The 16,967-nt window shown below is 47.8% G+C and overlaps 1 protein-coding gene across 5 annotated transcripts in view; it reads right to left on the reverse strand.

Annotated features, from left to right (window-relative positions):
- rhea (Talin_middle and talin-RS domain-containing protein rhea) overlaps nt 1-16,967 on the reverse strand; it is a 188,081-nt gene that overhangs the window by 13,096 nt on the left and 158,018 nt on the right. For 4 of the 5 annotated variants that reach the window (XM_089547598.1, XM_089547600.1, XM_089547599.1 and 1 more), the window contains exons 46-48: nt 4,436-4,552; nt 3,735-3,920; nt 754-858 (exon numbers count right to left, since the gene is read on the reverse strand). In XM_089547598.1, the coding sequence (XP_089403724.1) occupies nt 754-858; nt 3,735-3,920; nt 4,436-4,552 (408 nt within the window). Of the gene's footprint in view, nt 1-753; nt 859-3,734; nt 3,921-4,435; nt 4,553-5,760; nt 5,880-16,967 lie in introns of those variants that run through there. The other variant, XM_089547602.1, reaches the window with a different exon arrangement.

The following is a 16,967-nucleotide window of genomic DNA, read 5'->3' on the forward strand; positions in this document are numbered from 1 at the left end:
GCACGAAGCCACACATTTCGGAGTAGTCTCTAGGAAGAGAAAGTTTCAAAGTGTATGCCTCAGTTATGACGGATACAAGGATGATGTCACCTGGAACTGGAAATTCCGCTGCCACCCCGTTCTAACAGGTCACCCTCCCCCAATGCATGAAGTGGTTGGTGAGTCCCACTAAAGAGGCTTGAGAGACCTTCCTCCTGATCATGTGGCAATCAAGAAAGACCATGTCACCCTGCTAGATTATTTATGGCTTACAGGGGTTTAATGTCCCAAAGTGACTCAGGCTATGAGAAACGCCGCAGTGGAGGGCTCCGGAAATTTCGACCACCTGGGGTTCTTTAGCGTGCACTCACATCGCACAGTACACACGCCTCTTGAACTTCGCCTCCATAGAAATTCAGCCACCGCGGCTGGGATTGAACCTGCGTCTTTCGGGACAGCAGCCGAGTGCCATAACCACTGAGCCACCGAGGTGGCTCTGCAAGATTGTGACTGGCCTGAACGGTGCTGGTCGTAGCACGACTTCTGTCTTTGTCTGGTGGCTGTCGTATGCTTAGTGACAGTTGCGGTGTTCCCGAGAATAAAGCTGTAGCTACCCGTGCACTTGGCCACTCAGTAAGAAGCTGCGTGCCGCGGTGCAAGCAAACACAGGTGCTGACAAGATAAACGATGTTCTGCCTGTTGACAAGCTTTATTAATTTCAACCACAGTCTGCACTGAAGCCGAGTTTAAAAAAAAACCCTGCCACAGACTCACCTCAAGCACCAGCTGAAGCAGCTCCCTGTAACGTACGGCACACTCCCGGCCGGAGCTGAGCACTCGCGACTTGAGCTCTTGGGTCTCGGCCAGGCAGGACGCAGACTGCACACCCAGCAGAGCAAATCAGTGGGGCTGCTACAACACCTTGCAGAAATGCCACAATGGCAGAAGCTCACTGGATGGCAATGGCAGTGTGCAACGTGAATTCGGTTGGTTGGTTTATGGGGTTTAACGTCCCAAAGCGACTAAGGCTATGAGAGACGTCGTAGTGGAGGGCTCCGGAAATTTCGACCACCTGGGGTTCTTTAACGTGCACTGACATCGCACAGTACACGGGCCTCGAATTTCCCCTCCAAAGAAATTCAACCGCCGCGTCCGGGATCGAACCCGCGTCTTTGGGGACAGCAGCCGAGCACCATAGCCACTGAGCCACCGCGGCGGCGCGCAAAGTGAATTCAGTGACAGCAGTCTGTTTTATTCTCTAATGCAGGGTGTCACTATGCTGTCATTGCATGCTTAACAATGACCGCACTGCATCTGCCTCACCCTCCCTCCCGCTTTCCTCTGCGCACACCTTTGTGTCATGCCGATGCCATCGAACCTTGAAACATGCCCTTGAGAGCTGTCACTGTAAAAGTCATCCCATCTATGTGCGAGTACTGCAGGTGAAGCCCTTTTTTTGCAGCCACAATGCAAGGGCCAACCCGTGAACACTTGCAGCCATGCAGCATGAATGCCATGGGCACTTCAATATCACCTAGAGATAGCAGGTGTCAAAAGCAAGCCTCTATCATGATTGGGGTGCAAATGTCCATATTCTTGCTACATCAAAGCTCAGCAGAACTGTATTCAACTACAATGCGCTGCACACTGACACTCAAAACAGTACAGTTGTGCACCTCAAACTATTTTGTATGTATGAAGGAAACCATGGTTAGCGATGTTAGACCACCAACAATTTCTTTTTAATCTCATGCCGACTCTTCAGCTATCGAGACATAATATCAGGAACCCACTGACATCAGCTTGCCATGATATCGAATCTGACACCCGTGAAGGAAGTAAAGCGTGAAAATATTTTTAAAATTTTGAATTGTTTGCAAATACTGCTTGCTATTTCATTTGATTCACTGTCTCAAGCTTTTTAGTTAGTCAAATGCTTGAAAATCACAAATCACTGGCTTGAAATATTCCAATTCATCTGCAGTTGCAGCTTACTAGAGTGTTTCTGAACACATCATCAGTAAACTGTGCCCATTAGCCACATACAAAAAAAAAAAGAGAAATTGTTTTCACTGTCATTGTTTTTCAGCCCTCAGCTCTGATCTCTTTGCAGTTCCCCTTTTATTCTCAATGCTGTTCAACCTACACATGCTATGGCTGCCCTGTCCCGTCTTTCTTCTTGATCCCACTGCCCTGCCTGGCTCCACACTACACCAGAATGGCCATTACCTGACCTGATCAATGACTAACTATACTCCGTTTCATACATAGCAGGCAGCGCTGCCAAAGCTAGAGTGCCTGTTTGCACAGGCTAAGTCCGTACGCAAAGAGTAGTTCGTTGTACAACCAAAGCGAACACAAACATATTTCGTAGTGACAAATGTTAAGTGCCATGACTGGCACCTCCTGGACTTCGTTTTACCTCTTGCCACATTTTCGTCCTGCGACTCGTCGAGATTTTGAGAACAAAAAAGTACACATGGCGGTATGATATGTGGTTTGTCGGGCGAATCGCTTCTACCAAATCCGTGCCCAAAAAGTAGTTTACACTCCGTGAAAATTATGGCCAGAGAGCCCGAACACTGAGCGCCTCACAGCTTCGGCCATGATTTTCAATGCTACCAAATCGTTTTATATCGCTCTTTGTATTCGTCCAAACAATGACCGGAGTTTCGAGAAGAACGAATGATATGTGGCGGAGTAATATGGTTTCGCGGATGCACTACTTCAGCATCCTCCGCACGTTGCCTGCTATGTATGAAACAGAGTATAGATCACACAAATCTTCTCATCTCATTTCCCTTTAAGTGGTTTTTTGCAAGTTGCTGCTCTCCCCCTGAACCTTCTTTCCCTCGGTTGTCGGTGAGGATTTTAAAGGGACACTGAGGAGAAATTGAAGTTGGCCTGTATCGACAGAATACCAGCTCCTGATTACAAAAACGCCACTCATACTGACAACAAAGCTCTTGTAACGTAGAAAAGAGCAAGAACCAAAATACAGGTATCGCCGCCACAGGCCAAACTCGCAAGTACAAGCGTGATGAGATCATAGAACAAAACAGTGTTGCTAGAACGAATGGTTCTAGCAACACCAGGAACCGAGAAACCATGCATCACTGAGGCGCAGCCAATGCATGCGCAAATCTCCTTGACGTCGCCAGATGGCGCCACGTGCCCGGCTGCTACGCGCGCTCCTGAAGCATCGGGACAAATCAGCGCCTGTTTTCCGGCGGTAGGCGGGCTCCCGGTATTCCGCTAGCGGTAACAAGGTACACGGTATGCTAAAGGTGTCCATTTGCGAGAACTTCGTTGACGACTTCGAGAACGAGATCCATCGTAACGCTGGCAAAACGCCAGTGCAAACGTAATCGAAGCGACTGTAGCGACGGCCCCAATAGCCGATAGATGCCTTCAACGTGCGGCCGGCGGTAGCTTTCTTTTCGGCTGCTGCTAGGCCGCACTGCTGGCAGCCAGAAATCACGGAGTCTGCGTTACGTTATGTGCACGTCATGTTTCACGTCTCTTAGTCCTCTGTCGTCATAGACGAATCCCAAGTTTGAATCAGAGCGGCGGGAAAAACTTTTTCAACTTCGAATCCAAATTTCTTAGAAATAAATGCAACTTTCGCTGCCGGCCAAGTGGCAACAAAGCCATGACATGCCGAACTATCGGATTTTACTATAAAAAAAATATTAATAGTGCTCTCCTCAGTGTCCCTTTAAGGCTCCGGGGGATAATCGTCGTGAGGTGCCCACCTTGGTGACCGACAGGAGGTCGAAGATGGCCTTGCGACCCATGTTGGCCGCCACGATGATGTCACCCTGCTGGCCACTGTTGCCTGCCGCCACTGCCTTGGCCGTGGCGAGCGTCACCGGCTGCGTGGCACGCAGCAGGTCTTCGGGGCTGGCCTGCCGCAGGGGCGGCTCACTCGAGTCAAAGGCCTGTGCACCAGGGGAAAGCCCACCTCAGAACTGAATCAAATTGTGCCCCCGCCTAACCGCTTCACCAAATTTATTACTGCATTTCATTGCTTGAGGAGCACCTGTATTTCAGGCCATCATACGTCTCACCCCGCATTGATCATAATCTGAAAGTTTGTATGCCATCGTGTTCAATTCTTCTGCGCACTTTAAATGAATGAAACCACCTCCCTGCCTCCATCAAAAGCAATCTCTGACTATCAACATTCAGAGATGCAGTTAGCAATTTTACCTGTTCCCACTCCTCTTTGTACTGCCTCCGAGCACTGAGAGTACAGAAATAAACAAATGAAAGTAAATAAGTAAACCCTTCGCCACCCTGCACGCAATGGCCAGATGCACAACACCTGGCCATTAACACTGTGAGCACATGCGGATAACTGACCCAACTTCTTTGGCTGGACAAAAGGGGAAAAAAATATTGCAAGATCGAAGTGGGTTCTCAGAAGAAAGGCTAGGCAACAGAGGCGGCTCACCCGGACTTCCTGCGAGATGGCCTCGACGGTGGACTCGAGGGCTCGTGTGCCGCGGGCGTGCTCATCCTCCACGGCTCGCACTGTCTTCAGCAGTGAGGTCACGTTGGTCACCATCACCTGGGCAACAAGGCAGGGGCTGGCTGTGCACGGTGCTACACACACACACTGGCAGCTGACCGCACATGCATCACGCTGCGCCTTCAGACCCAGCCAAGCACTGCACCTCTCCTCAAGAGCTCCTCACAAGAAAGCTCGCGCTAAATTTCACAGCAGCAAACTAAAGTTTGATAAAACCAAAACCATATGTACACCCCCCGTCAAAAGTATACGGCCCAAGGGGTTTGCTTGGGAAGCCTGCTGCATGCCTCGTTATGCATCCTCAGCGACTGTAACCTCTCGAATGAGGAATGGCATCGCGTCCTCAATCATGCTAAACTTTGGACTGCTAGATATGCTAGGGAGCCCCACTAAACTCCTTAGAGTGAAACCCCTTGGGCTGTATACTTTTGACGGGGGCTGTACCTCGCTGCCAGGAAGCATAAACCTTTCCCTCCAGAAATAAGACAACAACAAAGGACACTCAAGTTCTCACATTTATGCCCCCAACACAATGCTTAGATTTCAGCCTCTGCAATATAGCATGCCAGGAAAATGAACAGACTGCAACGTGAAGTACACTGACGTATGTTACTGTCACCAAGGTCTGTGCACACAAGCTACGATGGGAAGCTGAAATGTTGGCTGGATGCATGAAAGGCCAGCGTCCCACAAAAGTACAGCAGTGTGGATTGCCGAGCAGTGACGCCCACTGAGAAAGAGCTCTGGTCCTATCGAGGCGGTGCGCCCAAGTGCCAGGAAACAGGACCACTTCACAAGGCACGCCCTCTCAAACAGGAAGATGCCACACTTTCATTCAAAACACATGGCCTTAGCACTGACTGTGCCTACGAGTGCAGTAGCAGTACACAGCTAAGCGGATGGATACACGTGTCAGGCTATGTTAAGACAGTGTTCACGAGGGGACAGGCAGCACACACGCTCCCATTCTGGAACGCCACCCTAGCTAAGGGGCCACACATGTACTGGTGGATGCAGCTTCACTTAGACCACAGCACAGGGTTAGGAAGCCAACCAACGTGGGAGCCGAGTTAGTGGAACACACTGAGCAGGCAGCAAAACTTCAAGGGTGACCTTTTGAGTGAGTGCTGCTCCGACGGCCCCGCAGTAGTGGCTGGCGCCGTGCATACGACCCGAGGGCCTGTCTGCTATCGATGTGGGGGGGAATTGAAATACTGCTTCCCTCGCCAACAGAGAAAGAAAGTAAAGCCAAGCAACTCGTTTATTCCTCCTCTCGACACTACGCGTCCCTCTCGAGTGAGAGCAAGCAGATTAGCTCCTCTTCCTGATCGGAGGCCAGCCCATCCGTGTCCGTGGTGTCCGCCACCTGCCGGAAGCAGAGTGAGCCGGCCTCAGCCAACCATCCTCCTCTTTGCATGCATGCATGGCTTGGCTCACAACACACAAGGCATCAGAAACAAGAGGCTCTTTCTTGTCCCATCTCTGCTGCTATGCGTTCCATGTGCGGGCTGCCCTGATCAAAAACTGTCCATAACACTGCGCGCATACACAAGCGCAGACTACCAGCTAAACATTATTTCTCTTACTTGAAAAACTCATTTCATTGCCGCTCTTTTTCCTCTTTTCCCCTTTGTTCCCCTCCCCAAGTGTAGGGTAGCCACCTGGGCATCGCCCGGTTAACCTCCCTGTCTTTCCGTCCATTTCTTTCTCTCTCTCTCTCTTATAGAGCATTTATATACGGAAAGGACAGAAGGTGCATGTGAACTGCACAGACAAAATAAGGAAGCCGGCCAAAATATTTTATGGTCTTTTTCAACTTTTGCTCTACTGCACAATGTGTGAGTGCCCTTTTTGATCTTTCTGTATAACTTCTCCGTTAAGAGAAATGATGTTTAGTTGCCAGTCTGCACTTGTGTGTTACTGCTGTTGCCCAGTGTGTATCCAGTATTATTGCGTGCAGTTTGAATGCGAAAGCATTTCTGGGCTGCTCATGAGTGGCGCCACTGGAAGCTGTGGACAGGCGCTTTGGTTGGAAGTTGTGGACAGCGCGTGTCCGCACGGAGTCTAGTGGATGCACAGATCTCTCGGAAACGTATCTTCAAGATGTGTAATGAGGTGCGCATGAGTAATTATGGGCATCTAAATTACAGCTGCAGTTTCCGGTAAATTTCCTCTGCGCTGGAAATGCAATCGTAGTGCCATCATGCGGTATCCATTGAAACCCCCCCCCCCCACCTCGCAATGTGCGGCGATGGTGGAGGCACACGAGGGAGGACGGACGCGCAGTAAGAGAAATGCTTTCGCATTGCTGCACCTAAGCAGACTTAAGTGCACCCCTGTAATTTTTTTCACCATGGATCTATACCAAATCACCACTGCAGCCCCTCTGCACCAAATAGCCTCCCTGCCAACTTCGACAATTTGGACCAGAGCTTCAAAACCTCAGAGCACAAGTGCTTCCAAACAACATCCTTGCTAACACTGGCATGGCATGTTTGCTCGTTCATTTGTTGCAGCCTGTGCATTGTCAGGGCTGCTACACAATCTCACAAGGGTCTTGCAATGTTCGCATTCATGCCCTGGCTGCCACACAGGCTCTCGCAGAAGTTCCCCCGATCCTGCCAAGCAATTACTGAATGCCACAATTCATAAGCTGCAGGAATGAGTCCTTCACGGCATAGCACTGCCATCACAAGCGGCCAGCTTTGTGCACACAATTGCTGCTCCTTTCTCACACACCAATTTGTCCTTGCAATAAATTCTTAGCCTTATAAAAGCAGCACAGCAGACTGTGACATATTCCCATTGACAGCTGGTAACAGCAGGTGAATAAATCAACCCCCGAAGCTTCCACCACATGTTTCTGTTTCTTATGACACTTTTTTAGCAGGGAAAAATAGCTCCCTTTCCCCCTGCAGTGTGCCTGCACTTTGCACCCGACTCTTCTTCCCTTCCTTAGCTAGCCTCTGAGGAGGCCACACACTTTCCAGAGGTGGGAGCATTACTTCTCTCACAGATATGACCAGCTCCCACATCTGCTGACGCTCTTGACACACTGGCCAGCTAGCACCTCAACTGACTTTCAAACAAAGGGCCATGGCATAAAAGCAATCAAGACTGGGCTCCTCATCTCAAAAGGTCTTAGTAGTGACATTATCAAACTGTGAAAGTTGTAAATTGTGCGGTTCTTCAGCATCCAAAAGCAACACATGGGCTATGAGGGATGCCGTAGCGGAGGGCCACAGATCAAATTTGGACCGCCGGGAGTTCTTCGATACACGATAGCAATTACAAAAAAAAAATGCGCGAATGGCCAGCAATTCACATGGTGCACAAGTCAAGCAGTAAAGCATCTCTGCTAGCATGCAGCAATGCCGCTCTGTGCTTGATGCAATTTCGTCGTCGACAATAGCCACCTCTCCTCCTGAGCTTGGATGCATCCCATGGCAATGACAGCTGGGGGGCAGACTGAGGGCCTCTCCCTCCCACCAGTAGCGGTGCTGTTCATTGCAACCGTCCCATTAGAAAAATGCTTAGTAAAACATGTTGCGGGGCTAGTTAGTGATGCATTTTCTTTCTTCAAATTTAAACAGCGTTAACTTTTCAGACGAATACACAGATAGACATGATACGACAGCGCCCGTCCTTTCATGTCTATTTCGTCTGAAAAGTTAGCGCTGTTTAAATTTGAAGAAGAATGCTTGCGTGCTTTTTTTTTTCATTGGTGCTGTGTCACTACGCAGGACTGCTTAGCATCGCAAATTTAGAGCTAAACAGAAGTCTTAAATTTAAAAAATTCACAATCAGTCTCCTTAATGTCTCAGTATTATGCTTAATTCAAATATCTGTCTTGAAATTTTCCTCCCCTTTCATAACTTTGAGTTAGCACAGATTTACTGCAGTTTGTACATGCTGAAAATTGTTGCAAGCTATGTGCGATTTCGCGGAAGAAGACTCGGGAACTCGTAGAGACCGTACTGTGGTGCACTCATCGCAAGTCTGACTCCTAGCTCTAGTTCAGAACCAGTTTGGCCTTTGAAAGACTTTTGCATAATGCCCATCGTAGTGACCCTCCCGTGCGGGAGGGTTCCTTTCTAGAGACATGCAATAAGAAGAAAAATGCACCTGTTCAGGTACAAAGCAAGCAAGGATCAAAGCTGTTATGTGTTCTCTGTCATTAAAGCTTTTTCAAAGCCACAAACGGCTAAAATGCATGAGGTTCAGTACAAGTGCACTTTTGCTACTTTTCAGTTCTCAGCAGCACTGAACCCTCTTGTCAATGACTGCATGCTTTGAGCGCCCTAGCAAGTTTTGCAGTATATGGGGAGTCAGACAGCTGGGACAAGTAGCCAGGGCACACAGACTGAGAAAGCTAGACAAAGGCTGATTATTACACGCTGATGAATGTTGACACTTTTGCTGTGTGTGCATTTTAGGCTTGATGAAACCATGAAGGCAGGTGCAAGTCTGGCTTAAGCATATCTTGGCAAACTTTCAGTGCATATAACGAAAAAGAAGCCAACGAACTAAAAGCTATTATGCTCATCTCCCGATGACTTTCTGACTAGGGTCAGAGAAGAGCACAACATCGTAACTCTCCTACCGTGATGTAGAATTAAAAACTCGGGCTTAATTCTGACCTACACATACAACTAATGGCATCCCGGCCAGCTTAGCTGCGTCATTCGCAACTACTAGCTGAACTAATGTGTTCTAATTTTAATTTTTCCACCTGGATAAACAGGATGGCTTTCAGTGACATGTTTGTGAAATATCAACAATGCTGATGCTGATCTTGCAATGCTCTGTTTCTTGTGCTTTTCCCTCCTTGCTTGAATCACTGCTTGTATAATACTGCATGCCCCACTTGCCTGGGGCATCTTGCACCAAAAAAAAAAAAAACCACCTCACAGCTCTTTTTTCCTGCTGCACAACCTAGATTAAGTAAAACATAGGGATATTCATGCGGTAGCTGCGTAACGTGCCGAGTGCCAAGTTGCCCCAGTAAGCGTACGCTAATTTTGTTTCAATTGTGAGCGAGCCGTGATGCCATCCTTCAAGAAGTACTGTATTTACATGATTGTGATGCAAGATTTTTTCTGGAAATCATATTTTTCAGAACACATCTAGGGTTATACCAGGAACCAAGTTAGGATTACATGTAGTATTTTTTTTTTGCTGCTCACCACGCTCGTGAATTGCAAACAGAAACCAGGTTTTCGGCAACCTTGGGGTCATAGAACGAAGTGCAGACAAAGCATGGTTTTATGGGGTTTAACGCCCAAAGCAACTCAGGCTATGAGGGACGCCGTAGTGGACGGCTCCAGAAAACATTGACCACCTGGGGTTCTTTAACGTGCACTGACATTGCACAGTACGCGGGCCCCTAGCATTTTGCCTCCATCGAAATGCGACCACTGTGGGCAGGATACACGTGTCCTTTGGATCGACCACCACAACCGCAGAGCCACTGCAGACAAAGCATGGAGAGGAGGCTAAGACAGTGGAAGGAGGGGCAGGTGCAGTGGCTGAGAAAGAGAAGACAGGCAAGAACCGTGGAAGAGTAGGAAAGGAGAAAATGGGGAAAGGCAAAAACTGTGGCCCTGTGCAGCAGCAGGTGGCAGCAAGCTTCACAGCGACAACGGCTCTGGACATTGTGTTCGCCAACAATGACAAGAAACTAAATAGTGATGATGAGTAAACCACACACAGGCACATGTGTGTCATTCTTGATCTGAGACTACATGCCAAATATGCTCTACCCCATTCTTATTCTTCTAGTTACCTCACTACTGTGGTCCGGATCTGCGGTCACTACCTGCCATAAGTTGTGCGGACTGGTCCCCTCTGGTTTGCTTCCCTGCGATGCGCATTCCCTAGTTACCTTAGCTAACAAGAGAATGCGCCGGTGTTACAGTGCCATGAGCGGCAGGATTACTATGCGTGTGTGCAGTCGAGAGGACTCTTTCTTGGGCTTGGGAACTCGACGCACACCGATGTTCCGGCGCGACGCTCCAATCTTCGCCAGCGGGGTGAGGCCTCGTAGGGGAAAACATTCTCCTGCATCTCATCTCGTCCGGCCTTGGTGCTTCTTCCCTTTTGCCCTACCGTGGGCGAACGTTCACTCGTAACCATGCTGGTGAGTCCGACGACCTCGAATCCTTTAGCGTATTGATGTTGCAGCAATAAAAGCCTTGTTTGTGTCAGCCAGAGCGTCTCCCTCAGAGGAAGGCCCGCCGTGGTTGGCATGTGGACAGCAGTGCCTCCTGATCACGGGGTGGGCAGTTTTGAAACCGTAGTTAAGCTGGGAGAACGTATTACACGACAGCATGCACAGCTGTTTCTGTCGAACAGCCGTCGGCGTAGTCGGCACTGCGTGTCGGAAGTAATCAGGGGCTGTGTAAAAAAAAATTGTATCATCCCACCCGTTTGTCACAGAATGTTCCGGATGATGTCATTCAATCCATCATTTTGTGCAGCATAAACTTACAAGTTAAAGCCTAGCTCACGGCAGGGATTCGAGCCAGTGACCTATAACCAGGGGCTGCATAAAAAAAATTGTACCACGGTAATTTGTGGTTCTAGTGATTGATGTAGGTGACGGCGAGCAGGTGATGGCGAGTTATTGAAACCATTGTAATTAAATGATTAAGTAAATAAATGAAAAAAAAAATTGAAAAAAAAGAGGGTTCAAAGGTACCAAATTGCTCAGAATGAAAAGGCAATGCTTGATGATGTTAATGAATAAAATTTAGAGTGTACAATTGATCAAATAATTACTTGCAGCAATTAAAAAAATTAAAAATCCATTCAAAGGTGTCAAACTGCTCAGAATGAAAAGCCTAATACCCCTGTCACACGGGCACTTTCGATCCTCATTGAGTCAATGCTCATCGAACTCAATGCAGATCGACGGTTGTCACACGGCCACTTTCAAGCGCAATCGAGCTCGATCCTGCTTGACTCGATGCCGGTCCCTCAAGCGTGCTTGAGGTTCCAAGCACAATCGAAAGCACTCTCGCACTCACGAAGCTATAAAAATAAACATTAGTTGACAAAACAAAACTACAACTGTTGTTGTTGTAATTGAATATAATGCAAGACAGAACATTTTCAGGCACTATGCCTGCTTATATGCAAACATATTTATAAATAATCTCGACACCCCGCTCCTAGCTTCGCCGTCATGTAAACAACAAAGATGGCGTCCTCCGTTCGTCGACGCTATAGTGAACTATAGTCGACGCGCAAACTATGGAGCGAGCGCGAGACAGCCGCTCTCATCGACTGCTGGCTAGACCGCCTAGATAATTTGCGGCGCCAGAAGAGAAACGCCGTAGGCTACGCAGAAATCGCGGAGGCCTTGCGGACCCTCGGCATCGCACAACAGCAGAGGTACAGAGGAGCGTCGCACGTCTGGCTACGGATTTGGCTGCCGCTGGCCCCGACTGCACAATGTTGCCGGACATCACCTTGTTATGGCTGTTAGAGGAACATTTGGCGCCACCTAACACACATGAGGGAAACTTCTCAAGAAGCATTGAAAATGCCCGTGTAGCACCGGATGCTTCAAGCGTGCTCGAAAATCTCGATGCCGATCGAGTTCAATGAGCATCGAAAGTGCCCGTGTGACAGGGGTATAACACACTACGCTATCGCATCGTGCCGTTAAAATGGAGCTTAAGTGTCCTCTCCTCCACCTTATTACAACCCTACTAAGTACTAGATGTGTGTTCTTACTACTTCCAGCACCAACTGTAAACCGCTGTTCCGGTCCGAGACTGTTGAACATTACTCTTGCTTTATGCGTATTAATTTTTAGACCCACCATTCTGTTATTGTTACATGTCGCAAATACTATGTACAACCCACTCCTGCCTAAGACCTCGTGCTGAGGCCGGCAGTACCAGATAAATAATTGAGGTAAATTAATTCAAAGGTTTTCAGGGACTTTCAAGATCTCATCGATATGTTTATCAAATTATCGTTTTTGACACCTCATATAGGTGCCAAAAATGTGCGATAGGGCATCGTCAGATTGAATAGCTGTGGTAGTCCTTGCTCTGATCAACTCGGCTGGAGCAGCTGGGAGGGCAGGAACAGCAATATATAATGCAAGGTGTGTGCACTGCTCACAAACAGTGGAAAAATCACTGCCTACATGGATGCAGCTGTGGGAAAATACCCATAAACAAAGGAATGAAAACACAGGTATGTGTGCATGCATTCATTCTGTCTTCAGTTGCTGAGTGGCAGATTGAATCGCTGTGACACGGACTCAATGCCTTGCTTCAAAACTAGCAATGCATTTCTAGATATCGTAAGCATTCTGATGAGAAGCAAATTTAGTGGGTGAAAGCATTCTTTCAAAACTGACCTCTTCAGTACACCAGAAATTCAAGTTTCCAAACACCTGCAGAAATTCCAGGACTCTCATTCAATGTTTTCAGGAACCCCCACAGACCCTGATATTAGTGCAAATACTGTACAAGCGGCAGTAGAGAAACAGCTGTAAAGCAGTGTGCTAAGGACCTTCCGACATGTAAACCATGCGTCAGCTAATTACCGAACATATTAGTACAGCCCACTCCAGTGCATAAGTTGCTTCCTTGTACAAGCCACAGGTCGAAAACAGCCATCGTTATGAGAAGCCTCGCACATAAACCACACTGCTGATAAAGATGCATCTATATGTGAGGCACCCGTGGTCATGCATCTGTCAATTTCAGATAAGGTCAGGCAATGAGTGACTGGTCAACAGCTTCGATTTACCTAACATATTTATATGCCAGTACCTGATGACTGGAAAGACAACGTCTGCAATTATTTTTGTGCCCAAAAATTACTTCTAACCACAAAATATTCTTGAACACGAAAAGGTGGACTCCTGCACTAACATGCACTTCTGTTTTTTCAGAGAAGTGACACATACCGTAGAGTTTGTTCAGTCATATCTGTCATTTTTTTAGATCTTTATCTTTTTCTAAAATTTGTCAAACTTAGCATAAATAAACTTTTTTTTTGCTTGCTTTGGAAGTCTTTACCTAAAATAAATATTAAGCCACTACCATAAACATTTAACAATGCGCTCTATACAAGCTTATGTGTTAAACACTATAAAATTTACTGCCATATCTTTCATGGATAAGCAGATAATATTGGCCAAATTAAAAAAAAAATTGATCATGAGAACAGGTAGATAAACATCGCTGCAATGTGTCCAGCTTGTTTTTCATGTCCCAAAGTTTGAGCTGGTTCACCCAAAAGGTGTCCCTGATTCGGGGACCAACGATGTGCCCGGATACCCAAGCATGCTTCACAGTGCAGTGCATCTGACCTTGATCAAAGCAACCACTGGCAAGAAATGCTCACTCTAACAGAGAACAAAAGCAGCCCATTCAGCTTTGTGAAGTCCTGTGCAGCCTTGGCATGCCTCTGCAAACAAACGCTCTTTCACCTGCAACCCTCATGCTGGTCAAGTCCAGGCACCTTCCACTGTCAAGCAGTGGCAAGTATGCGTCCATAATTCATCGGCACCTGCTTTCGTGCTTGCACCTGTCCCAGTCAAACCGGTCACTTTGCCCTGGCTAACACATGGCCACAGCCACCAAACCACTGGCATGCAGCACATTTCCTTTCCCTTTTTTGCCAATATTGATTTTTGAATTTCACGGACAGAAGAGCAGCTGCGGCATTTGTGGCCTGCTCAGACCCAATCTGCTGGAGAAGCTGCGCGTCATCCTATTAGCGCAATCTGCTTCCATGTCGAGCCACCGTGCAGGAGCAGATCGCCCTGAGGACACCACACGCCAGCTGTTTGCACGGCCACTTTTTTTGTGGCGTTCAAAGGCACAGGAGTTGTGGTAGCGTGTTAGTTCATAGTAGTTGTAGCTTTCGTATGTTGCCACTGAGCACCGCAATTTTAGCACGATGAGAAAGCACCTTAATAGCTACATGCCTAGGAGTTTGCTCTCGGACATGGCAAGCGTGCGGCTGGCAGGAAATTCGATGTGGCCGAGAAATGCGTCCGACGACGATGCAACCAAAAGGATGCACTGAGGAACGCAAGCTGCTAAAAGCGCACTTTCCGAGCTAAGCCGTACAAGTTTCCCGAAATGGACGAAGAGCTGCTCTGCTATGTGATGGACGTGCGGAACAATGGCTACGCGTTGACAGTGAGCAAGCTGCGAGACTTCTTGTGGGATGAGTGTACACCAGAGCAAAGCACCTCCTCATAGTTGGAAGACTCTGCGATTGACGGCTGAATGTAGAATAAATGCCGCTCACTCCTAGATTGGTGTGCTTTTACTTTAAAAAAAAAATGTATGGCCTGCACCCCGAAAATTGGCCTTCGAATCTGAAAAAAAAACTGCGGTCCTTACATGCGTTTATACGGTATGCACCTTTTAAGTCTAGAAAAGCCAACCGTAGTGGCCTATTTTGCGTCTGAGCTATTTCAGTATACTGCGTTACTACAAACAGATTGTGCTCCACACATCTTTCCTGCTTCAAACCAATTTGCAGTTCTCCCAATATTCCATTTTTTCCTATCCATATTTGCAGCTCTATTTTCATAGCTTGCATCATAAGTGTATAATGCGATATTTATTTGCGTAATTTGCACACTTCTTTTCTTTAAATTAAGGCTTAAAAAAAAGGGGCGCACAAACTGCATGGAGATTTCATAGACACGTCCTAGAAAAACTCTACAATGTGGTAATGTGCGATATATATCAAGTGCTGCCACCTGTACGTCGACCCTCTTGCAACCTTCACGGGCCAGAAAAAAAGCTGACTCAAAGCATAGGGCGCGTACCCCTTCCCGCCCCTCCCCACATTATGCAATTCCCCATGGAACAGGATGGCGCTGCATGCACAGCTCAAGGCAATAAATGTGCAATGATACAACTGCAAAGCCAGCAGTCAAGAGGCAAATGGAGACAAAAGGCGATACACTGGCCCCCTCGCACACAGCCCAGTTGGCTAATGGCAAACAATTCCAGCTCATGCCGGCGATTACTGGAAGTTTGGTCTCGCAACTGCTCATCCAGGGAAGCGGCCGCTAACGAGAATGAGTCGGCACACACTTCCCCCTTGCTCCTCACATCTTTCGTAGCTGCACAGGACGACGCAGCCTCACCCATTTTCACAAGCCTACCTTGCATGCACTGACGTGCGTGCTGGTGGTCTGACACAGCAGGAAGCATAAAATGATTGAGTAAAAGCTTTTAAAAAAATAAATATGCAAGTATGTAGTTAAACTTCGATGTAACGAACTTCAATGCAAAGAAGTATTTCAGTTTGTATAACTTTGTTCCCATAGAATGCCATGTATTTTCAGCCTCTGTATAACGAAGTAGTTCTGGCACACTTTCAACGTAAAGAAATTTCATTGCTGGCTTATGGTGCATCGACAGAATTGAACAAAAGTATACTGTGAACTTTAATGGCTGAAAAGTGCACGCACATCAACGTGCGCCCCTAAAAACTGTTGCGGTGTGGCTGTGGGCCATAGCACGTCTGTACACACTGGCAACTGCGACGATGATGATAGGCACGATTTGCTGCACTATCTGGGATAGCACAGGCGACACTGGCGAACATCGTGTCGAGTAAGTCCTCTAGAAGGCACTAGCATTGACTCGTGGGCCCAGAAGACCTTTTTCTGTTCCTTCCGCACTGGTTTTCTGTACGCGTAAACAGTCTAGTCCTAGCCACCGAAGCGTGAGCATTGGGGTTTTTGACAGTGTTGTGCTGCTTTATAGTACACGACGATGTGCCTTGGCCTGTGTTTTTGTGTGCGCGCCTGACATCTCGGACAGCATGAGCGGCAAAGGCAAAATGTTAACCCTGGAAAAAAAGGCGGATGTGCTCCAAGCCGTACAAAACGGTGAAAAGAAGAAGGATGTCGCCGCCCGGTTCGGCATACCCCAGAGCTACCTTTCGACAATTGTGAAGGCACAGGACTCTACCCCGGAATACCTAAAGACGGGAACACGCAAAGAAAAAGGATGAAGGTTCCCACGTTCAACGACGTGGATAAGGCTGTTTTTGCGTGGTTCATCTCGGTTAAGGAACAGAGTACTATCTCTATCAGAGGTGCAATACTGCAACAAAAGGCGAGGGATTTTGCCTGTCTGTTCGGGCACAACTTTCAGGAGAGCAGTGGGTGGCTACATCGCTTATAAACCCGTCATGCCACCGCAGCGAAAATCTTGAGTGGCAAATCGACGTCGGCTGACATGACAGGATCGGCTGCTTAGGTCGACACGGAAGTGCCGAAGATCTTGGCACGCTATGATCCGGCAGACGGCTACAACGCCGTAACGGCGTTCTATCAAATGCTGCCGAATCGTACGTTGGCATTAAAAGGTGAAAAGTGTCACGGAGGGAAACATAGCAAACTGCGCATCTTGGTTTTGCTTTGCACCCACATGGATGGCAGCGACAAGCG

The sequence above is a fragment of the Amblyomma mixtum genome, chromosome 6, assembly GCF_055824585.1.
Source record: "Amblyomma mixtum isolate Tamu chromosome 6, ASM5582458v1, whole genome shotgun sequence".
Lineage (NCBI taxonomy): Eukaryota > Metazoa > Arthropoda > Arachnida > Ixodida > Ixodidae > Amblyomma > Amblyomma mixtum.